Source organism: Culex quinquefasciatus, chromosome 3 (genome assembly GCF_015732765.1).
Source record: "Culex quinquefasciatus strain JHB chromosome 3, VPISU_Cqui_1.0_pri_paternal, whole genome shotgun sequence".
NCBI classification, from domain to species: Eukaryota; Metazoa; Arthropoda; class Insecta; order Diptera; family Culicidae; genus Culex; species Culex quinquefasciatus.
Genome location: NC_051863.1, coordinates 109716685 through 109740328, shown reverse-complemented (window position 1 = coordinate 109740328; position 23644 = coordinate 109716685). Strand labels below are relative to the sequence as shown.

Sequence of the window (23644 nt, the reverse complement as noted above, 5' to 3'; positions counted from 1 at the left end):
TTATGTAAAATCCATATATTTACACCAAATAACTTTGTATTTTAGGTTAAATGAGGTTAAAACTCTATAAATATGCCAAAAATCACTTTCAATTCTTGTTTTGAAAGATTTCCATAGATTTTGAAAAGTTTAATGAACAAAAATCGAAGTGTCTCATTGTTACCCATGGGCTGAAATGAGTGGGGAACAATGAGACAGTCCTGGATTCTGGGTATATTCTTAATTTTGGTCAAACGTAATGAAAGGACATTGTTGCCCAACTCAATCCCTATGGAACGTCGAAAGAAATTTGAAGAAATATTAGTTTTGGTGTAAATGGCAGCCTACGAGCGAAAAAGTATTTTTTGTCCAAAATTTACTTTTACACCCCAGAATTAAACATTTATGAATAACTTTTCAAGGGAGCGTCCATAACCAAAGCCACTTTTATGGCAGATGTGTATCTAGTAGACACACCTTTTCCCAAAATATGAGCCTGATTGATTGAAACTACGACTTGTGAGAGCCATTTTATCATTGTTCCCCGTGTCTCATTGATGACTACTCTACCCTACATCCAATTGAAATGTGGTCAAAGAAAAACTTATGGGAAATTAGACGAGCTTTCCGGTAAAAACATTTTCGAAAGTGAAAAATCAAGTCTGTCATATAGAAATTGCCAAAAACCATCAAAAACCTATTTTTTCAACATTTTTATTTTTAAAACCGCTGTAACTTCACAAGGATTGGACATAGGACAATGGTCAATATGGAGACTTTTATGTAAAATTGTCTGAAGAATCGACTCTCGTGTTCGGTTTTTGAAAAGTTTAATGTTTAGAGCACGTTTGAAAAAACGATGATTTTTGTATTTTTTTAGGTGAGTTGCTCCATCCTGCATTTTTCGTGAGTCTTTTTGTAACATCTTAGGCTATTTCACAAAAATTTTTAACGGAAAAAAAATCGTGGGCTCACCTTCAAATTTGACTTTTAAACTTAAAAATCAAAAAATCTCATGAAAATGACGTGTTGTTTTCATTCAGTGTATTTTTTTTCAGAAAGCCCGTCAAATTTCCTACACTGAAAGCCCGACCATGGTAGTTTTAAGAAAATTTGCTTCCACAAAATTGCATGGTAGCTAATACGAAATCATTATCATTCTCTCCATAATCGAGGGTTAAAATTACCATACCGCTCTCGACATAGTAAAACTGACTGCGTTAATCTGTCAATCCAAGCACGGAATGTTTTTAGCAAAAATACGTCGGTGCGTGTTCTCAATTTAACCCTACAATATGGTAGCAACTACCATGGTTGGGTTTTCAGTGTACAAGTTTGTCTTTGACCACTTTTTGAAACGAGGCAACGGCTTCGAGACACAGAAATATTTAAATTACGAATTACAAAAATATTACGCCCTTCTCAAATGTCATTATCGAGTGTAAATGGCTCCATATACAAAAAAATGGCTTATATAAGCGTGGGATAACATGTCTACAAAATTTCATTGAAATCGGAGAGGGTCGAGAAAAAAGCACCTTATAAAATCCTGTTTTGGGCTGGAATTGCTCTATATCAGCGATTCTCAACCTTCTTCTAGGCCGGTACCCCCTGCCATGTAAATCAAGTAGGCTTGGTACCCCCGTTGAGAATCGCTGCTCTATATCAACTCTTTTCTGTGAAGAAGAGCCGCAAAGTTATTTTTTAAATTGATTTAAAAATCCATTTTAATCTTCAGCGGCGTACAAAGGGTAATTGTACTTAGAAAAATAAGTTTTTTCGTTGTAAACTATATAATTAGCAATTTTAGCATCATTTTATTTAGAACCCAGAACGTATTTGAATTGAAAAGCACCTAAACGTCAAAACCAGCATTCAAACTGATGTTGACATTTCAACCCCATTGTTCGACGGTTTCCGAGCACGTGGTTTCAAGCTTTTGACAGCTGTCCAGCTGTCTACCAATGAGCGAATTCGGATTCGCCTATTCAATTGCAGTTCTATTCTAATTAGCGAATCTACTCTGTACCCAGTTAAGGCCAGTATGCAGCTTCAAGTTGTCCAATAAAAGGCTTTACGAACAGCAGAACGGAGAAGAGGGAGCGGTTTCTTGGGGCCTTTCTTCAACCTCTCTGGCTTGCTTTCGCTGTCGCTGAAATTTAAAATGGCATAATGAAAAAGCCCAACCCGCAACCCCGTTATGAGTAATCAGCGATTGTTGTGGAACTATTCATGGTCGTATTTTGTAAATTTTGGTAACCAACTTTCGGTGCCATCTTATTTTCGATAGCAATAATGTTCTTTTTCATCGTGCCGCCACGCCTGCGTTTTGGGCACATGAGTTCTAAAATGTTTGCAACCAAGACCAAGGTTTCAACACCCGACTGTTAAAACCTTTTTAAGTTAGACAACAGTTTTCATAACAACTGTTCAACTTGCATGCTACCTGGGTGAATACCAAGCGTCGAACCGGTCCGTGCACACGCTAATCCGCGTCTCCGTCGAGTCAAGAGAGAGAGAGAGATAATAAGAGATAGATAGAGAGAAACACAGAGATGGGATGGGACTCACAGACGATCGCACCTCTACATTACACGTACTGGAACGACTGCTGCAGATAGTCGATCGACTCGGTGAAGCTGTCCACAAACTGCAGGTTGTTCGTTTTCGATATGTCTGTGAGGGTGTGGTCCTGCTGCTGCTGTTGGGCTTGCTGCGGGTACATTCCCGGCTGTTGTTGCTGGTGCGGAAGACCGGCCGACGAGGGACCAGCCGCTGTGTGATGTACTGCGGCACCTCCTCCAGGGGGACCCGTCGCGTGATGGTGCGGAAGATGTGCATTGTACTGGTGCTGTTGCTGTTGCTGCAGCTGTTGTTGATGTTGCGCGCCCTGGAACTGCTGCTGCTGCTGCTGTTGCATGTGCGGCGGGTGGTGATGCGGGCTGGGCGTTTGCTGCTGGCTGTGGTGGCCATGTTGCATCTGCACGTGGTGGTGAAGACCTGTGGCGGCACCACCGGCATGGGGATGGTGTTGTTCTTGGAAATATTGCTGCTGGTGGTGAACGGCCTGCGGCGGCGGCTGCTGCTTGTGGTAGTTGTTCTTGGGTGCCATCTGTTGCTGCACGTGAGCTTGAGAGACCTGAGCGGCTTGTTGTTGTTGTTGATCCGTTGCCGCATGCTGGGCGTTTGGTGGAACAATGTCATACGTTTGCTCGTAGGTGCTGTTGTTGCCAATCAACTCCAGGTTCGACAGAATGTTGCCAATGTTGTTGTAGGAGCTTCCCGCTACGTTCGGGCTGCTTCCGTCATCCTGTTGCTGCTGTTGCTGCTGCTGTTGCTGGTATTCCATTTTGACCATGTTGGAGTTCCAAATTTCCTGTGAAACAGAACCAAGAGTCAAACTCTATTCACTGGTCGCCTTTCAAAGCAATCTTACCTGGTAGCCCATAAACTCCTGATTGTTCATGCCCATCATTTGTGGTTGCTGCTGCTGCTGCTGCGGGTGATGTTGCTGGGGCGGTTGTTGTTGAGGTTCTTGCTTCACTTGCTGCTGTTGTTGTTGAGCCTGCTGGTGATGAACGTGCTGCGGATAGGAAACAAGCGTTAATCTACCGAATGAACCGACCAATTACAAATCTCACCTCTTGCTTGATGTGTTGCGCGTGCATCTGCTGCTGATGTTGATGGTGGTGATGCGGAGATTGATGCTGTTGTGATGGTTGTTGTTGTCCTTGGATAAAGTTCCCGCCAGCAGCGCCGTTCGGATCCATCACCGGGTAGTACTTGTTGGCTTTCATCGTGGCGGCCACCGACTGCACAGACTGCTGCCCGCCCGTCCCACTAGACGTGCCCATGCCGGGGTCAATACTGTTGGGCAGCTCCATTCCTCGCCACTCGAACGAACTGTTCATGTGGCCGTAACCGGCACCGCTTCCACCTCCCGTCCCGTGGCCATACTGACCGGCCGCGTTCGGGTCCATTCGGTATGTCATGGATTGGTCACCGGCGGCAACCCGCCCGGCACCGGGAACCACTCCCGCGCCGTAGTGTAGTGCCGGGTTCTGCTGCACTGCAAAGTGCCCTTGCTGTTGCGGCTGTTGACCCATCACGTTGTTGTAGTGCATTCCGGCCGCCGCTCCGTACGGATCCCCATACGGAATCGTGTTCGGGTTGCTTCCGGCACCGGCGCTGCTTGTGCTACTCGTCCGCGACGGAGGTACCAGCATTCCGGTGGGCGTCCTAGGTTCCATCTTCATCGCCATCGCCGCCGGACCCATTCCCAAGCCCGTCGGAGTCGGAGTTCCCGGCTGCATCGATGCTGATTGCAGCGCCGCAGCAACTGGCGGCGGCTCCGGCAGCAGCTTTTCACTTGCCGCTTTGGCCGCCGCCGCGGCCTTCCCCTTGGCGCCACCCTTCTCGCCCGGTTCGGGCCCGATGCTGTGGACCATCTTTTTGTGCTTGGCCAGGCTGGTGGGCGTCTTGAACGATTCCTTGCAGTCCTCGACCGGGCAGGGGAAGGCACCCTCCTCCTCATGGCATAGTTTATGGCGTTTTAGCGAGCGCTTCGCCGCGAACAGCTTGTTGCAAATGTTGCACTCGTACTTCTTTTCCTGAAAACAAAATTATTAGGCGATTAGAACCATCTCGAAAGTGATATTTTTCAATTCAATATTATTAGTAAGTAAGCTGATGGCACCCTTCATCTTGACACTTTTTCCACGCGGCACAGCCACGGAAATTCGTCGTGTGGTTTACACCACAATTCGCGCACTTGACGCACGATTTGTGCTGCTGGGCGTTTTCAACCCAGCTGGTCTTTCCTCGGAAGACTGCACCTTCGGTCTCACCGCACTTGGGCGGCAAGTGCAGTTTTTGGAGTCGTGTCCGAATTGCTGATAGTTTTGCCAGGGCTCGTGGTGTACGGGTAAGCGTGGTTGTCTCTCACCCAGTCGGTTTGGGTTCGATCCCAGACGGTCCAGGTCTCCCTGGGTCCTGTCTCGATGGAGTCGCTGGTAGGCACAACTCAAAGGTCGTCAGTTTGAATCCCGGGGTGGATGGAAACTTAGGTGTAAAAAGAGGGTTGCAATTGCCTCAACAATCAAGCCTTTGAACACCTAGTTTCGAGTAGGAATCTCGCAATCGAGAACGCCAAGGCAATGCTGTAGAGCGAATAATTTGATTTTGATTTTAGTTGTTGTCCAACGTCACCAACGATCCGAGATACACAAACTCGTCCACAAACTCGAACTCGCCCCCGTCGATCGTCACGCTCGGTCTTAGGCGAGCCCTAAGTAACTCGGTTCCTCTACCAGTAGATACTTTGTCTTCGCCACCTTCACCTGCAATCCAACCTTCTGCGCTTCCCGCTTCAATTCGGTGTACTTCCTAGCCGCCTCATGAACGTTCTGTCGGCAATGTCCATGTCAGCGACGTAGCAGATGGGTTGAAAATCGTGCCCTGCATGATGAAGCCCTCATAACACCTTCAAGCCCAATGTGGCCGGAAATGCCGTCGCCATGTCGCAGTCCCTAGCGCGATTCGATCGGGTCGGACATCGCACCCAAAATCTTCACGCTGCACTGTACCTCGTCCATCGTTGATTTCACCATTCTAATCAGCTTCCCGGGAAAGCCGTTCTCGTACAAAATCTTCCGTAGCTCTTCGCGAGCGATCGAGTGGTACGCGGCTTTGAAATCGGTACTCGCAACATTTTTGGAGGATTTGGCGTAGCAAAAAATATTTGGTCCATCGTCAATTTCCCCTCCACAAAACCCGCTTGGTACGTCCCAACGAAATTTTTGCCCGCTTCGACACTGTTCTGTGTCCCAGACCGTGACTATCAGCCGGTGTAGATGTAGTGCCCATTATGATGAGTTCAGCATCGATTCCATGCTTACTCGCTGTTGCTATCTCGTCACCTTGGTACCCCGCCTCTAGGCAGTTCAGGTGCTCTTCGAAGTGCTGCATCCGCCTTTCGATCACCTCGCGCTCGTCCGAATCTTGACGTCCTTATCCCGGCATGCGGCCCACTAGACCGTGTCCATGTCCTGGCACTCCAATGGGTTTGCTGTCTTCGCAACTGTGTGTACGACTCCTTGTTCCCACAGGTGTTTCTTCTCGTCCCAAATCGTCTGACATTCCTCGTCGAACGGAACGGCTGGTTGATTTCGGTCCACGTACCCGATGGCGCTCGATTCCGCTGCTTTCATACAGCTCCAGCAGGCTTCCAGAGATACTTCGGCGAGCCTACCCTCGTCTGACAACGCAGCTTCGAGTTCCCGTGCGTACTGGGTAGCGACATCATGATCCTTTGGTTGGCGAAGCTTTACCATCACTAGGTAGTGGTTGGAGTCAATATCCGCGCCACTGTAGGTTCTGACGTGACGCTTATGTCCGAGAAGTACCGATTTGCGTCTCCGTGTCTTTTGGTGCCCTTCAGGTGTACTTATAGAGGAGGCTGTGCTGGAAGAAGGTACTACACATGGCCATGTTTTGGAAGGTAGCCATAACCGGTCTGCCGGGGCGTTTAAGCCTTGAGCTACTTCCTCGGAAAGAATCCGAATACTCCCGCGAACCAACGAACACCCCAATAACCTGGCAAAGCCGTACTTACCACTGTGTGCGAAATTTTGATATGTTCCTTGAGCGCTTCCTGCGAGAAAAAGGACGACGCACAGTGCTCACAGATGACGGACTTGTCCGTGACGGTCTGGTGTACCAGCTGGTGCTTGTCGTACTCGTGTTTCAATATGAAAACTTTCGAGCACTGCTCACACGCGTACCAGGTTTCTACAAATAAAGAGTCGAGCATTGGTTTAGTGTGTTTAAGGGGGTCTACAACCGCTCCCTTACCATTCTTATGACACTTGAGCATATGCTGATAGACTTTGAGATTAGAGTTGAATATTGCACTACAGAGGTCACACGCGACACAGTCGGTGTGGTGGTTCGTTTTCAGGATGTGACGATCTAGCTGAGCGCCGGTGGCAAACACCAGGTTGCACGTTTTGCAGTGCAATCGTTGCAGTTCTGTGGGAAGAAGAGGGAGCGTTAGTTTTGCGATAGTTTGATAAAATAGAGGTTTGACATACTCTTCCCAGTCGGTTCCTTGCCGTCCTTGGCGGAAAAGTGGTCCTGTATGTGAACCTGCAGCTGTTGACTGTTTAGGAAGTTGGTTTCGTCACAGTGCTCGCAAATGAGATTCGGATCCTGCGCAAACGAATTGGACTCAATGCTCTCAAAGTCACTGTTATTCGAGAAGCTTACCGGAAATACCCTCATTCCCGGAAGACCACCGCCCCCAGCTTGAGCACCGGCCATGAAGCCGCCTTTGCTGTGGGCATTGTCCATGTAGCCTTGGCTCATGTGCTCCATGGTCATCATTGACGGCGGGTGCTGCTGCTGATGTTGGTGTTGTTGATGGTGATGGTGGTGGTGGTGAGGCTGTTGCGAGGTTCCCGGCCCGTTGCCACCACCAAATTCGAGATTCTGCCATTCGAAGTGATCGCTTGAGCTTTGGCCACCGTAACCCATGGCGGTGGTGGCGGAGTGATCACTGAAGCCTGCCGTTGCACTGGAGTGGACGCCCATTCGCGGCCCTGCCGGACCCAGCATCTGAAGTCGCTGCTGGCCTTGGTCTACGATCGCAGTGACCGGAGCGGCCGCCGGAACCGGATCGACGTAGTCGTAGTTGAACGCGGACATGTTATCGCTAAAGTTGGTGCTGCTGTCGCCGATGGACTTGTCACTGCCGCCAATCACTGGTTTCTTGTTGATGGGGTTGCTTTTGCTGGCGCTGGAGTCACCGGTTCCGATCGGATCCAGCGGGACGAAATCTGTGCTCTGCTCGCTGATGCTCTTGATCACCTTCTGTATCCGCTTGGGCGGCGTCTCGATGTGGTGCGCCGTTTTCATGTGCCGCACCAGGTGAGATTGGTTCTTGTAGGCCTCTTTGCAGTTCTCTACCGTACAGGGGAAGGGTCGCTCTTCCGAGTGGCATAGCTTGTGGCGCTTGAGGGACCGCTTCGCCGCAAACAGTTTGTGGCAAATGTTGCACTCGAATTTTTCGTCCTGCAAAAGAAAGAATGTCAGGTGAGGTTATCTGTGACCAATAGTGGCGCTGGCATGGTCAAAATATAGATCCCGAGGTTAGAAGAAATGTTAGAACACTACTGGTCGTAGGCAGCTTGGGTTCGATCTTTAGACATTAATTTTGGGTCGGTTCGAGCACAAACGTGAAAATGTCATGATGCATACACGCAGAAAAATGTTTTGTAGAATCAGCCAAACAAATTTTTTGTTGAATATAATCAACGCCGATTTTGCGTTGAAACAAACCTTGATTTTCTCAATTCCACAAAAGTCTTTTGTTGTTTCGAAAAAGCTGCTATGACGTTTAGCGTTGATTCAACAAAAATCTTGATTTTCAAATCAACAAAACGTTTTGTTGATTCAAATATGCCTTATTTTTCTGCGTGTATAAAACTTCATTATTTGTTGACACAACCTGGCCACTCCACTTGGCTACGACAGCTTCGAGAGAGGAGACGTGTTTGTGACGTGCGCGCTAAAGGCAACGTTGCGTGCCTCGAGTTGTTTGACGGATGGAGGTGGAAGAGACCTCCGAGGCGGATGATTTTCAACTCATCCCCGGAAATCGGAAGCGGAAGAAGTCCCCTGAGGTCACCGGAGCTGTCGTCGAAAACGGAAAAGTGGAGCAGAATCTGCTTCACAACAACGAGCTCAGCCCGCTAGCGGAAAACAGAAACAACTCTGGAGTTTTTTTTTTTTTTTTGAAAAGGTCCAATAAACCAAATTTTCAGTTTTTGCTTTTTGGGTGATTTTAAACACCCCTGACTCAAGGCGGTTTCAAAAACACCCATAAAGCAAAAACTGGAAATTTGGTTTATTGGACCTTTTCAATAAAAACTCCAGAACTGTCCAGAACAACCGATTCGAACACAGAACCGGTTGTTGCGTTTGAAACGGAATTTGTTTACGATTCTAATTAGATTCCGTTTCAGAATTCGGATTGATTTGACTGGGCACTTACACACAGAGAGAAATGACAGCCCTACCACCTGTCAAAACCATAGTTTAATAAACATCATTCTTAACGTTGACTCGAAACAACAACAATGCCGGCCCAGCTGGAGGAGAAATGCCCCGGCGGTTCCAACTCCCGGTCGGTCGGCAAGTAAACAAAAGCAACCACCTTTGGTGAAGAAGAACACCACGGATTTTTAACAAGCTCGTGACGATAGTGGAAAGTTGTAAACTTGGTTTCTATCCGATACACAAACTAACCCGATTTGGAATCAAGTTACCTGTTTCTCTGTCAAAGACTTTGAGAAGTTGCAGGAGCTCTTCAAGAGGATAAAAGTGGAATCCTACAGCCACGAACGACGGAGCGAACGAAGTCATCGGGTAGTTTTTCGTGGTTTGCCTGATGAAATGAAACCGGATGATGTCAAGTACCTGCTGAAGAGGAGTTCTCAAGGTGGACGCGCTGGAGGTGCACGTCATCAAGCGGAAGGAAAAGTCCACCGTTGACGAAACTCCGTATATTGTTGTCTTCCCAAGGGATACACTAATCTGAAGAAGCTCTCTGCAATGAAGGTTGTGGCAAGCACAATCATCCGGTGAGAGGCTTACCGGAACAAGCGACCGAACGTGACCCAGAACCAGGAACTGCCACCTCAAGGGGAGGTGCAACAACTGTGGGGGTCCCCACAAGACGGACGCGTGCAAAGTCCAAGAAGCCAAGCCGAAGCGGTGTGCCAACTGCTCCGGATCCCACGAAGCAACCATCTGCAGCTGCCCCGAACGTGCGGATTTCATCCAGCGGCGGCAGCAGGCGTCGAAAACGAAACTGCTGGCAAAGAAGACGGATAAGCAGAGTCCAGCAGTTCCGGCGTTCACACCGTCGGAGTTCCCTTCGCTGCCGGGCGCAGTTTCGGAAGGAAAATCGAAGGATCGCCCTCGACCTGTAGGAAGTAGTCGCTCCTGAGACGGTAGAGCCACGGAGGAGGCAGCCGAGTAGGTGCTCTACAGTTCGGCTGAGCTGTGGGGCATTTTCTCCGAGTACATCGGCAGATTCAAGGCCTGCAAGACCCGCTTGGACCAAGTTACCCTCGTCAGTTACATGATCTCCAAGAATGGAGTGTGAGAAGTTGTATTTGACGGGTATTACATATTATATTTTTTTATTTTTTTCGTTTGAATAAAAAACAGGCCACTCCAGAATCGGTTCCAGTGGTCGCTTAGTAACAATTCAGGTATAGAAAAAACCTAACCTTAAAATGCGACTTATCAAACTTTATGAAATTAAAAGACTATAACATTTCATTGAGTTCAGCTTCTCCACTCTAGAAACCGGTCACCAATGACCGCTGGTTATTATTTCCAAAATGAGAAAGAAACCCTCAAGTTGGGGAACGTTCCCCGTCGGGTTACCCATAATAACTTACCCCAATGTGCGCCACCTTGATGTGCTCCCGCAGCGAGGCCATCGAGAGGTACGACGCGCTGCACTGCTCGCACGGGTAGCTCTTTTCGCTGATGTTGGTGTGCAGCAGCAGGTGCCGGTCGAGATTCGCCTTCTGGTTGAACACCTTCGAGCAGTGCTCGCACGTGAAACGTTTTTCTGCAAAGAAGCACAATGTTTGGTATTTCTGCGTTTTTAAAAAAAGAAGCTACTACTCACCATTTTTGTGGGTCCTCGCCACGTGCTGGTGCAGCTTGATGTTGGACGAAAAGACGGCCCCGCACGTCTCGCAGATCACCCCCTCGGCCTGGTGGCCCGTCTTCTGGACGTGCTTCTCCAGATACTTCTGGTTGTTGAAGACGATCCCGCACGAGCGGCAGCTGTACTTGTACGTTTCTGGAAAGAGATTCTCGTTAGCTCATTGCCGGCCAGTTTACAGTTTTACAACATACTTTTACTGTTTTGCTCCTGCATTTTCATCTTGTTGATAAAGTGTCCCTGCACGTGGACCTGATACTGTTGGTTGCGCGAGAAGGTTTCGCCGCAGTGCTCGCAGATGTGGGGCCGATTTTTGTGGTGTATTTTGTTGTGCTCAATGATTTCCTGTTTGGGTAGAAATTTCAATTTTACAGAAAAATAAACATAAGTTAAAGTTAAACTTCAATAGGTGGAAGTTGGATAAACTTGCATATTATTTTCAAGAGGTTCAAGGATAGATTTTTTTTTACAAATTCATTTAAATCAGTTATACAATTTTTAGGTCCCACAAAGTTACATTGCTCTCAGAAAAATATGCTTTATCGTTATTAAATACACATATTACTTCTTGCGACGTGTCCAGTCCACTGGATTCGGCCAGCCTTGGCGACCTTCCGAATACTTGGCTTGCCGTAGAGTTGAGCCAGCTCGTGGTTCATTCTTCTCCTCCATACATTGTTCTTACGCACGCCGTCAAAGATCTTCCCAAGCACACGCCGTTTGAAAACTTCAAGCGCTTGCAGGTCCAGCATCTTCCACTTCTCGTGCCCGTAGATAACGACCGGTCTTATCAGCGTTTCATACATGGTACACTTTGTACCCCCTTACGGTCTTGTCGAGTCTACAGTAGGCACACAAACTCCTCGACAACCTCGATCTCGTCGCCGTCGATCGCCACGATCTGTCCTCTGCGAGTCCTAAGGACTCGGTTGAAGCCCGCCCACCTCATAACACCTTCTAGCCAAATGTCGGAACAGAGGTAGGAGATATCGTCACCTTGTAGTAGTCAGTCGCTTGCGCGATTCGATCGGATCGAACATCGCACCAGAAATCTTCACGCTGCACCGTATCTCGTCCATCGTGATCAGCTTCCCGGGAAAGCCGTTTTCGTACATGATCTTCTATAGCCCTTCGCGATCGACCGAGTCGTACGCGGCTTTGAAATCGTTCAGCTATACTTGCTTATGCTAAAGACATTGCGAAAGCCCTAGAGACGAAGGAAAGGGCTTACATCGACTTGAAGACGCATGCTAATACAAAAAAAAAACTTTTTAAACCACCGCAGTGATTGATGCCTTCCTCACAAAATCAACTGCATAAGCTTCCTGTGTGTAATAGATTACGCCTGAATGCTGTCCGCAAGAGGTCGTCAAGATGGTGATTTACAACATTCGAGTAGAAACTGTTGAGGTTATTTAAAAATCAACCCTGTGTGTGTGTGTGCAACCGACCAAACGGGACCACGCGGTCGCTTCTTACAAATTGAGTTGTTTCCATGTATTTTAGATTTACATTCTATACATGCAAATAACTCGCATAGGCATTTGGATGGTGTTAGCTCTGCCGAGCTTCGGTGACCCATTTCTACGCAGGCTAGCCGTGCGCGAGGTACCTCAGCTTGAATCGACAAGCCCCGCCCTAAAGAACGTTTGCATCAATCGGATTCAAACGTTATTTAGAACTTCTGAACCCTTGTCAAATGGACAAGGACCCAGCACGTATATAGTTTTAGTGATAACAATGTTCTTAATTCCAGTCGTAGCTCACCAAGCCGTGATGGCTTAGTGTTTTGCATTTTTGCTTAACAATCCAAAGGACGGGGGATCGAACCCCGACTCGAGCAACTTTGATTTTTCATTCATGTTCAAAGCTTCAATTTATGTTTCCTAAGCTTTCTCGTTGGGAGCAGATGGGAATCGAACCCAGGACCATTCGCTTACAAAGCGAACAACATAACCAGTCAGCTACGGCCACTCCTTTATAGTAATAATTTGGCGTGTTTGTCTTGAATGATGTGTGCGTATGTCAGAATATATGAAAGAATGGTTGTCTCATAAAAAGAACGAGCTCACCAGATAGCTTCTTTTCAAACGTCTTCAGGAGGCTTGTAACAACAGCAGACACCAGATTTGCTATGGAAAGCACGAGGCGAAATATGCCGGTTACCGCTTGGGCTGCTTCCGCTCGCCTCCGTCGTCCTCCTTTTCCACCTCTAAGCGAACTTGCCACGTAAAACGGTGCCGGCGCAGAAATCCGTGCCGACGGCTCCAATTTTTTTTCGCTCGCGAAAACCTTGACCTTGACGGGGACCGTTCACGCTGTGACCGAAGACCGCCTCGCTCTCTGCGCTCGCCACCTTCCCAATTCGGGCCAGGTCCAGCATGCTTCCGGTTGTTGTCTATTTCCCGGTCGAACCCATCACCACCCTGCTCTTCCGGTAAGTTTCGACGGCCACCCTGGAACGAGCACACATCCTTGATTGAACCGTCCTCCTCCAGCACCGCGATCCATCCAGGCCGGATGTTAGAAAACCGCTTCACTTCCGGACGACTTTAACAAAATTCACTTTTTCTTCAAGACCAATAATTCCAAAGTTGGGAAAAATGACGCGGAGCGAAAAAAAGTTCAACCTCGCGCACCGGTTGCTGCGATCAAACCTCCAGGTTATTTAAAAATCAACCCTTCCGCCAAAATTGTTCGTTCGATTTTTAACTAACCTAATTAAACCTTAGCGCAGCCAATCTTTCGAAGGGATCCTGGAGAAAGCCTTAGGTCACATTACACCTAGCACTCTTCTTGTTATACATTTGTAATGCGACAGTGCATTATGCATTGCATTGAAACTTCACAAACGTTAAGTTGGCCAAGCCTACTTCGTAGAGTTTACCGCAGAGATGATTCGTTGATGTGGGAAGAACTTTAACACCTTAGCAGCCCGAGGCGATGTCAGCCGTTCACTCGTGATCTCCGACGCTGTGACTTCTAAATTGCAGTGCCACTCCGCTCTTGCTTGCTCCTATCCGCCGAACGAACTAAGTTATGCATAGCGCGTTGACTGGACGACACAGGGCATTCAATTGTGTAGCTTCTCTGTTTGATTTTCAGGGTTGTTAAGGAGAAGTTCGAAAAAAATCCGCGCCAAATCCGCGCCGTCCCAAAACCCAATCCGCGCCATATTAACAAAAATAATTTCGCGACAAACATTATTTTTATTTTTCATGAATCAAAAAAAAAAATTTGGAACAAAAATCAAGAGATCCATCAAAAGGAACACAACAATCACAAACGATTAAATAAAATTGTAATCAATAAATGCAATTTTATATCGAGAATAGCCGCATGATGCCGAATCTAAGAACGCAGAATCTTGAAACGCCGAAAATTGTATGGACAAATTTATTTTTGCTAGGATGAAGTAAACCCGAGGGAAAAGCCATAACAATAATTTTGGCAAAAAGAGAAATTCTAAATATGAATTAAAACATTTTGAAATATAAATATGAAAATAAAAAAAAATTCTGGAATGAAAATGATAATAAAATTTATAAATTTGGAAATTTTAAAAATTCATAAATCTAAGGATTTGAAAATTTAAACACAGTTCGTACTTGATGATTCTCGCGAAAGAGGCACTCATAAAAATCGAACCACCGAATTTGTATTATTTTATTAGGAATTTATGTATTATTTTTTGTTCTCTTTGTCGTTTTTAATTTTTAATTTCTAGAATTTATCATTTTTGACTCTTTAAATTTTTTATTTTTTTAATTGAATTTGAATCAATTTGTTTGAATTTTGAATTCAAAAAATTTTCTAGTTTTGAATTTAATTTTTTTTAAATATAAATTTATAAAATTTCGTATATGAGTAATTCTCGCTGAAAGTGGACCACTATTTACACAAGGTGCTCAAAAATCAAAAGCAATGTACTTTTCCAATAGCCCCCACCATGTTATGAAAGAAACCATGTTTGGTTGGTTGAATTTGTCCTCACCTTGGCGCCACGAAGCTAAAACATTTTTTTTAATTGGTAATTTTTTGACTTAGGCGCGTCTACAAAATTGCTAATAACTTTGCAAAACTTCAACAAACCCTTGATGTTTAGGGTGTTTTGGAAAGGAAATGAGCAGAGCTTTCGAATGCACTTGTCAGAAAAATACCGTTCCATACATTTTTAGCCATAAAACAACAATGTATTTTTAAAAGTCATTTTTGAAGGCCGGCGCCCCGCTTTATCGAAAAACTGACAAATCCATTCGAAAGCTGAGACGATTTCACATAAAGGACCAATAAATCTAAGGTGTATGTTCCTCCTATCTTTTTTAATCTTATTTTGATTCTGAGAGCGCAGCGCGCCGTTCGTATTTCGGGCGCCCAAAATGTTGCATTAGCTTGCCCCAAGTTAATGTTTTGTCAAACAATATAGGTGCTCACTTTTTAAATGATAGTTTATTATCCAAGGATCAAGATGCACTATCGATAATTGACCAATATTTAAATTTTTGGGTTCTGCCAGGCAATTTAATGTCGAAAAGTTGTTTTTGTTTACTTTTTTTGTTGTTAAATGCTTATTTACAATTGGGTGGACATTTTTACAGTAAAACTTATGAATGTTCTCGAGGAGAAAACGTAATTTCGATACTTCAACGCAAAGATATTTGAGTTTTAGCGAGAAAAACGTGTACAGATTTCCCAGAATTAACCAGCACGAACTATTATTCACATGCGGCATATGTTTTGGAGCCCAAAGTATGGTTTCTTATAGTTATTTAGATCGCTGAATTTGGATTTGCAATCAAATTTCAGATAAACAGTGAACAGTGATATTTGAGCCACGCCTAAATATTATTTGCATGTAGTGAAAATGGTTGGGAGCGATTTTTCTATTCCTTGCCAAGTTATGGAAATCGTCATTAATTAATGACTGACGTATACAATCGTTCCACAAAATCAAAAAAAAAAAAATCCTTAAAAATCTAAAATTTTCATTTATTTTTAAGTTTACATTGAAACCAGCCAAATCACAAAACGAGGTTTTTTAACATTCTCAAAACGATCAGAACTTGAAAAAAAACATTCTTCATAAAAAAAATCCGTGGGTAAAATATCAATTAAAGGTGAGCAAAAGATGAAATATGACCGAATTCACTAGCGATTAAAATTACAGCATATTACCGCAAATAACTTTTGGGTGTGGCTCGAAATTTCACTGTTTATCTGAAATTTGATTGCAGATCCGAACTCAGCTACCTAAATATCTGTAAGAAACCATACTTTGGCTTCCAAAAACATATGCCGCATGTAAATAATAGGCCGTGCTTGTTAATACTGGGAAATTTGTAAAATTGGCACTTTTTTTCTCACTAAAACTCAAATATCTTTGCGTTGAAGTATCGAAATTACGTTTTCTCCTCGAGAAAAATGTTCGTGGTGAAATTTCCTAAATGCTACATTCATTAGTTTTACTGTAAAAATGTCCACCCAATTGTAAATAAGCATTTAACAACAAAAAAAGTAAACAAAAACAACTTTTCGACATTAAATTGCCTGGCAGAACCCAAAACCTTAAATATTGGTCAATTATCGATAGTGCATCTTGATCCTTGGATAATAAACTATCATTTAAAAAGTGAGCACCTATATTGTTTGACAAAACATTAACTTGGGGCAAGCTAATGCAACATTTTGGGCGCCCGAAATACGAACGGCGCGCTGCGCTCTCAGAATCAAAATAAGATTAAAAAAGATAGGAGGAACATACACCTTAGATTTATTGGTCCTTTATGTGAAATCGTCTCAGCTTTCGAATGGATTTGTCAGTTTTTCGATAAAGCGGGGCGCCGGCCTTCAAAAATGACTTTTAAAAATACATTGTTGTTTTATGGCTAAAAAATGTATGGAACGGTATTTTTCTGACAAGTGCATTCGAAAGCTCTGCTCATTTTCTTTCCAAAACACCCCTAAACATCAAGGGTTTGTTGAAGTTTTGCAAAGTTATTAGCAATTTTGTAGACGCGCCTAAGTCAAAAAATTACCAATTAAAAAAAATGTTTTAGCTTCGTGGCGCCAAGGTGAGGACAAATTCAACCAACCAAACATGGTTTCTTTCATAACATGGTGGGGGCTATTGGAAAAGTACATTGCTTTTGATTTTTGAGCACCTTGTGTAAATAGTGGTCCACTTTCAGCGAGAATTACTCATATTTGAATATTTGTATTCTAATTTTCAAATTTTCAGTAAAATTAGTTTATTAGTAAATAATCAATTCACAATTTCGTAATTCTTATAACCTAATAGAGTTTTGGAGTACCTTTCAACTATGATTTGTACTTTAGTTCATTTTGATGCAATTGGATATTCTAACAATGGATTTGTCAACAGAAGGAAAAATTATTTAAAAAAAAAACCTTCGAAATTTGCTAAGGAAAAGGATAGAAATAGAAAAGCTTAAAACTAGATCACAGTTTGTTTTGTCTTTTGACGTCGAAAAACTTCGCTGCACACGGCAGCTTATCCGTTGTAGATGTACTTCATCATCAGCTCACTAAGAGCTTGGAATTGTTCTGCCTTGTTCCGGCAGGCACGAAAGCGCGTGAGCATCTCTCCAGCAAGAGCGAAAAACTCGGGAAGTGTGAAGAGGTCATCTCCGGTAACGTCTGCTTGTCCCGGTGAAGTACCGCTCCCAGAAGCGGCTACTCTAGCGTACGAACCTCCCCAACCGGGAGGGAACGCTGGGTTGGTCGATGGAACCGCTCCGCCGCCAGCTGCTACAGCGTTCGTGCTCGAAGTCTTTGGAGGTTGGCGGGACGCTGGCGCTTTCTTCTTCTTGTCCTGCTCCTCGAGGTACTTTTTCCGCGCGGCACAGCCACGGAAATTCGCCGTGTGGTTTCCACCACAGTTCGCACACTTGACGCGCGCTTTGTGCTGCTGGGCGTTTTCCCCCAGCTGGTCTTTCCGCGGAAGATTGCACCTTTCGGTAAAGTGGGTCTCACCGAACTTTACGCACCGGGGTGGAAGATTACAATTTCTAGAACCGTGTCCGAATTTTTGACAGCGGTGGCATTGCGCTGCGTCGGCCGGATTCTTCGTGTAGAATCGCCACGTCACGAAGAAGCCGTCCAGTGCTTTGATCCGCCGTAGGTCCTGGATTTTGACGGACCCGCGATCGAAGTACAGGAGGTACAAGGTGTACGTACCTGTCACCGTTGTCGATTTCGAGAGCACCTTTATTTCTCGAGGCTTAACCTTGACGCCCGTCAGGTGTTCTTCCAGGTCGGAGATCGGGCGGTCCGGATATCCCTGAAGGACGATCTTCACTGGGACCTTCTCTGCAGGATCAAATGTGAAGAATTTGAAGTTTCGCAACTTCAACTTCTTCACCACCAGGTCGAAATTCTGTTTATTGTGCGTAATAACTTGCACTGAAGTTTTACTAATTTTCAGACAATATTGGAGTCCCTCAAGCAACTCGTCAATATCGTCTGCCAACGTTTCCAAAACAAAAATTGGAGGTGGACGTCGTTCCTTCGGAGAGTTGCATTTTTTCTTCTTTTCTTGCTTGCGCGCAAGTTCATCATAGTCATCGTCGTCGCTAGCACTACGGCTGTCACTGGCGGTGTTGTTTTCTTCTCCACTCAGCATCTCAAATTCGTTGCTGGTGGGAACGTTGGAAGTGGTTGTTGTCGTAGTGCTGGTGGACTGCTGCTGCTGCTGCTGGCCGGAAGTGCTTCCGGATGCCCGGGTCGATTGTCTCGTCCGTACTGGGGACTCACGTGGGCGGTATGACACGTGTAAAAACGATGGATCGGTGACGTCACTGGGCACGCTCCCGTGTGCGATGGCGGTCGATGCGGCGTTGGTGTGTTTACCTTTCTGCACTCTGCCGGTAGATGAACTTCGCGGGTTTTTCGAGGCCGCACTCGAACTGCCACGGCCACGGCTGGCCCTTGGCATGCTGGAGCAGCAAACTCGCGGGTAAACGCTGTTAATTACGGCGAAAAAATCGAAAAGTTTGAGGAGCTCCGAACAGTTGGCTGTTGCTGGCTGGTGTTGCCAGTCCCGATCGTTTTCAGTAAAAAAGACTAAAAAAATCAAGAATATTACTAATTTCTGAATCTTTGAGTTTTGAATATTGTAGCTTTCTTTTTGGAATGTTTTGATCTTTTATTTTTTCCCCCAAGAAATCTAGAAAAAAAATCTTTCTATGGGGTGGGTTTTACTACAATTCAACGGCGAAGAGCCAGCATCCGCATTTGAGCACAGTACGGCCACGGAAACAAGCCCCAATAATCATTTTTCTTACATCCTGGTATATAACTTCGAGAAAAGTTTGAAAAATGATTCACATGATCCTTTATAAAATAAACAATAAATAAGGTTAAAAAGAACGTTACTCAAAACTCAAAAGATATTGAAAATATTCAAAGCCGGTAAAAATTAGTTGAGTGTAGTAATAAATTTGTTTAAGAAATCCTCATTTTGACGTTTTTTATTAAGAAAATACAAACAAACATTTTCGGAAGAAAACTCAATTTTGTTTCAGTAACAGAAATAGCATAGCATAGCATAGCATTGGTGTCTACCCGTAGCTGCTACTTCGTTATTGACCAGGAGCTCCGTGGACCACAGATGAAAAGTAGGAACCAATCATCACCCCTTCGCAATTTTCAAAGATCCCTATCATGCTGATCAATACCGACGCCGTCCACGACCAGTGGTAAGACACGGGGAAGTGGATGGGAATGTTAGTCCGATACTTGAGTGATAGAGACCGCCCAATCGACTGCTTCTCCGACAAAGTATCACATGAGTTTTGAGGGGGATAGTAGATGGGTATGAGGTCAGGATTCACTGCGGTAGGTGATGCGACCATAAGAAATTTGTTTATCTGTTGATTTTTTAAAAAATCTAAGGCAGCCGGCTGCGGAAAGATACATAATTGATTATTTAAAAAGTTTTTTAATCGAACGCGTGCCAACCGAGCAGTATTGCTATGGGCTGGACTTATCAGTATATTTTTACTGTTTATACGATAACGCGAGTAAATTTTAAAAATAGTTATGGAAAGTTTGATGAGTTACTACTAAAACTGCCCGTTGGAATACATTTTTACAATCCACAAATTTGAACTACAAGAAAAGAGGAGACCACGTAACCGATTGTAATGAAATTAAAACAATAGCATAAACGAACTAAACCGGCGGCGGTAGATAATATGACCAGATAGTGAAACATATTCGTTGCTCTCCGATCTTCGACGCTAGATGAACTTAATTATAAACTCAATCCCGTAATTTTTCCTTCTTACCGTCGGCGTGCCATCCGAGCAACGATGCTATGGGAAGGGCTTTCAAAACGAAATTAAATTCAACATATATACGACAACGCGAAGCCTTCTATCAAAAAATTAAAGGAACTTCCATTACTTTCTCGCGTCGATTGACCCACCGATCTCCCCCACGAACACCACACGACTCATTTTGTTTCAGTAATAGAAATCGAAGCAAATTAAAAAAAAACCCTGATTCCCTGATAATACCTTTCTTTATTACTTGAAAGTAATTTTATCTCTCTCAATTATTTTAAATATTAACATATTAACCAAATTTCACATCCGCGCGAAACCCGCGCCTAAGCAAAATTAGCCAGAAAATCCGCGCCAAATCCGCGCTGTCCATAACAACCCTGGATTTTAAAATGTCTCGTGATGTCATCAAAAATAAGTTTTAGGCAATAACTTGTGTACATGTACTATGTTTTAAGCACAGCGAATTACCAACAAGTTGAAGCGGCCAGAAACAAAGTAATTAACATCAACAACAACTGTACTGAATGAGAAAAGAATCAAAAACATTATCAAAATACAACTAGGAATGTCGAATCTACCTGATCCAATAAGTCACAGGTAATTGCGCAATTTTGTCGCACACCTGAACAAATAAAGAGTTGACGATGAGTCACAGTCTCGAAAGAGAATTTTCACTTTTTTTCTTTATTCAAACAAGAAAATGTTCTTCAATGAACAGGTAATTTGATGTTAAATGTTAATTTTCCAAACAATTGAAGGGGGTTGCAAAAAAAAAAAAACTTACCAATGAAGTAGCGCCTCGTTGCTTTCCACAGTCCGGACAGAATCCCGGATGGTGGCTGAAGTGAATAACCAAGGATTTTCGTTTCCGGTAGCTGAAAAAGAGCAATCGAAACCCTCAATTAGCAATCCGCTTCCAATCAAGCCACGATGCTACGCCCTACCTCTTGTCGCACAGCAAACACTGGTAAACCTGCTCTTTGCTTCGCTCGCCCGGCACCAAGTTCGAATCGTTCGTGTCTAGCGTGTTGGTGTCGGACGAAAGCATCAGCGTGTTGTTGGTGGACGATTCTTCCGAGTAGATTTCGTTGGAAATCGAATCGTCATCGTCGTCGTCGTCGTCCTCGTCCTTCAGCAGGTCCAGGTCCATGTCGTCCTTGAGCTCCTCGAAGCAGGGATCGTCCACGGCCAGCGAGTACGGCGCGTCAAAGTCAAAGTCTTCCTTCTTGATGTAGGCCGCCGGCGGAGAGTGGGACGATCCGCCGCTGTAGCAAATTGCCGGCATTGATGGTCGTGTCCGGGACCGGCCACCCCCACCTGGGCGATTCTCCTTGAAGATCTTCCACGTCGGGAAAACGTTCTGCTCGAACATGTTGAACAGCAGCTTAAAGTTACGCGATGCGATCAATCGCACCAGCGAACGGTTCAGCTGGACACTTCCGAAGCAGGTGATGGTTCCAAGGCGGTTGCGTGGTTTGATGTTGACCGCTCCGGACAGCGGGATTCCGTCGAAAAGACCACCACGTAGCAGCTTCCCCTTGAGGTCGTACGCGGACAGCGACCGAAGCGGACGGGAGCCACCATGGCGGAAGAGCAGAATTCCATCACTGCCGGACGCCCCGGCGAGGTTGTTCCGCACACTGGTTCGCAGTTCACATGCCACTGCCGACGACGAGGACGATGTCCCGGCCGCACTACGGCACTTTAACAGATTCGCAATAATCACATTCTGGATGTTGCTCAACTCTTTGAGTATTGACGGCTTATAAATTCGCTCCTGGTTGTCGTTGTACAAGAATTTCACGTACAACTTAATGGCCGAGATGAGAAACAGTAAAGCCTGGTATTTATCGTCCGATTGTAGACACTTTAACGTTTTGATCAGGGATTTGACCTGCAGATGCCATTGTCCCCCGACGGCAAGCATTTTAGCAGTTCCAGTGGCCAGTTCCGAAGCGTAGCAAAGCCATGAAATAAGAAGAAGACAAGAGAGGAAAAAGTGGGTAAATCAGGCCTCGATTGGTGTGTTGTGGGTGATGCATTCCAGCGCTCAAATGGCCACCCGCGAACACTTACCTGTATCTGGAACAAGTGCGCCTGGGAGTTGTGCTGCATTTTCACCTCCTCGAAGGCCGGAAAGCACCTGGAAATTCAGAATTTCATCCGATTGTTTACGAAAAATCTCCCTATTGACATATTGTTTTTCACAGTTTTTGACATCAACGATTAAAAAAAGCTTGCACCACTACCGAAGCATTTTGGGGAGCATTCTTCGATTACGTAACGTAGTTTGGGTTTGTGAGGGGGAGGGGGAGGGGGGGATTGGTGAGATTTGTTTCATATAAAATCACATGTCAAACGCGTTGCGAGGGGGCGGGGGTTTGATTTTCACAAAACGGCGTAACGCAATATGAGAACGGTCCCCCGTTTGACAAAAACGTCATAGTGCACGATTAAGCAAAAGAACCCGTTTTTGGGTTGTTTCCCGTATGAATTTGCTCAAATTCAAATTACCCTAAAATGGGTACACTGGAAGTTAACGCCGTAAATAGGGTCATAAAACCTTATGTAAATTGTTATGTACAACGGTAAAAAACACGATTAAAAACCATTTTTGATCACTTTTTCCACCATTAAAAAAAAGAAATGACAATGCAATACAATGGTCCCCTTTGAAGAACTGTCATTTTCATTACTTGGATCGATCATTGTTTGAATCAGGATACTGTGACGAAAAGTTCATCATTTTTGGTTTAAATTATATTTTTTTTCACCGGGTCTAGAAAACCTTACAGTTTTTTATACACTCAAACCCGATTTTTTTTAAATATTGTTTTTTAATCAAGAAAAAAAAGGCTTTGTAGGCCCAGTGACAAAAAAAATATATAATATAACCCGAATATGACGAATTTTCGACCCCGTAACGCGGTATACGTGGTACACGTCTCAGCAATCTGGAAAATAAAATTCGGGGTGTTCAATTTTCGTTCAGTGGAGCCCAGGAAGGTGCTGTGTCCTATCCCTCGCCTAGACCAGACCAAAATCCATGATAAAGCTGTCAGACCAAATCTGTCAGACCAAGACTGTCAGACCAAAGAGCAAAAAGTAAACAATCTTGGTCTTCGACGTAGGTGCACACAAATCAAGAAAAGAAAATTTGAAAAATAATTTTATTTTTTTAATTCATTTACTGGTTTTGGCCTGGGACTGGGACGGGTTTTGGACTGCAAAATTGAATGTACGTCAGAAAATGATTAAACCGTGCGGCGGACTGTACACCGACAAGGAAATAAGCAGTTAAAAGCCTTATTCTTCCACTTTAATTTTTGATCGCGTTTTCGGTTTACACCTGAACAATCTTGAAATTATTTCGTGCTTTCCATTTCATTAGGGCACAAAACTTTTGTAAACAAGAGTGTATCCCTCTCACACCTTATGCAAACTGTCATTTGAGTGAAAGGGATAAACTATAGAGCTTTATGACGTTTCGCGTATACACACTAGCGCACCATTTGATTTTGCTGACCGGACAAAATTTAACCTCACTTTTTTTCGTGTACGTACACGCCATACATGCGCACGTAAATAACTCTATTGTTTACAAAAGTTTTGT

General features: G+C 44.6%; 1 protein-coding gene across 2 annotated transcripts; it reads right to left on the bottom strand.

Annotated features, from left to right (window-relative positions):
• Nucleotides 1–1635: 1635 nt before the first annotated feature.
• On the bottom strand, nt 1636–22261 carry LOC6033496. 2 transcript variants are annotated; one of them, XM_038261952.1, is made up of 13 exons: nt 22108–22261; nt 20976–21925; nt 20816–20906; nt 10918–11068; nt 10685–10861; nt 10449–10624; nt 7246–8049; nt 7071–7188; nt 6832–7008; nt 6593–6768; nt 3621–4589; nt 3416–3562; nt 1636–3355 (listed from the first exon to the last, which is right to left on the bottom strand). In XM_038261952.1, the coding sequence occupies exons 1-13, from the start codon at nt 22144–22146 to the stop codon at nt 2570–2572; spliced, it is 4761 nt and encodes a 1586-aa protein (XP_038117880.1). In that variant the 5' UTR covers nt 22147–22261; the 3' UTR covers nt 1636–2569. The 2 variants fall into 2 exon arrangements, with proteins under 2 accessions (XP_038117880.1, XP_038117879.1); XM_038261951.1 differs by having other exon boundaries at nt 7071–8049.
• Nucleotides 22262–23644: the final 1383 nt, after the last annotated feature.

Coding starts and splice junctions, on each gene's coding strand:
- LOC6033496 (XM_038261951.1), bottom strand. CDS start 22,146: ATGCAGCACAACTCCCAGGCGCACTTGTTCCAGATACAG. Junction 11,069..20,815: donor AACGAGGCGCTACTTCATTG/GTAAGTTTTTTT, acceptor CTACCCAAACAG/GAAATCATTGAGCACAACAA. Junction 10,625..10,684: donor GGCGAGGACCCACAAAAATG/GTGAGTAGTAGC, acceptor GCTTCTTTGCAG/AAAAACGTTTCACGTGCGAG.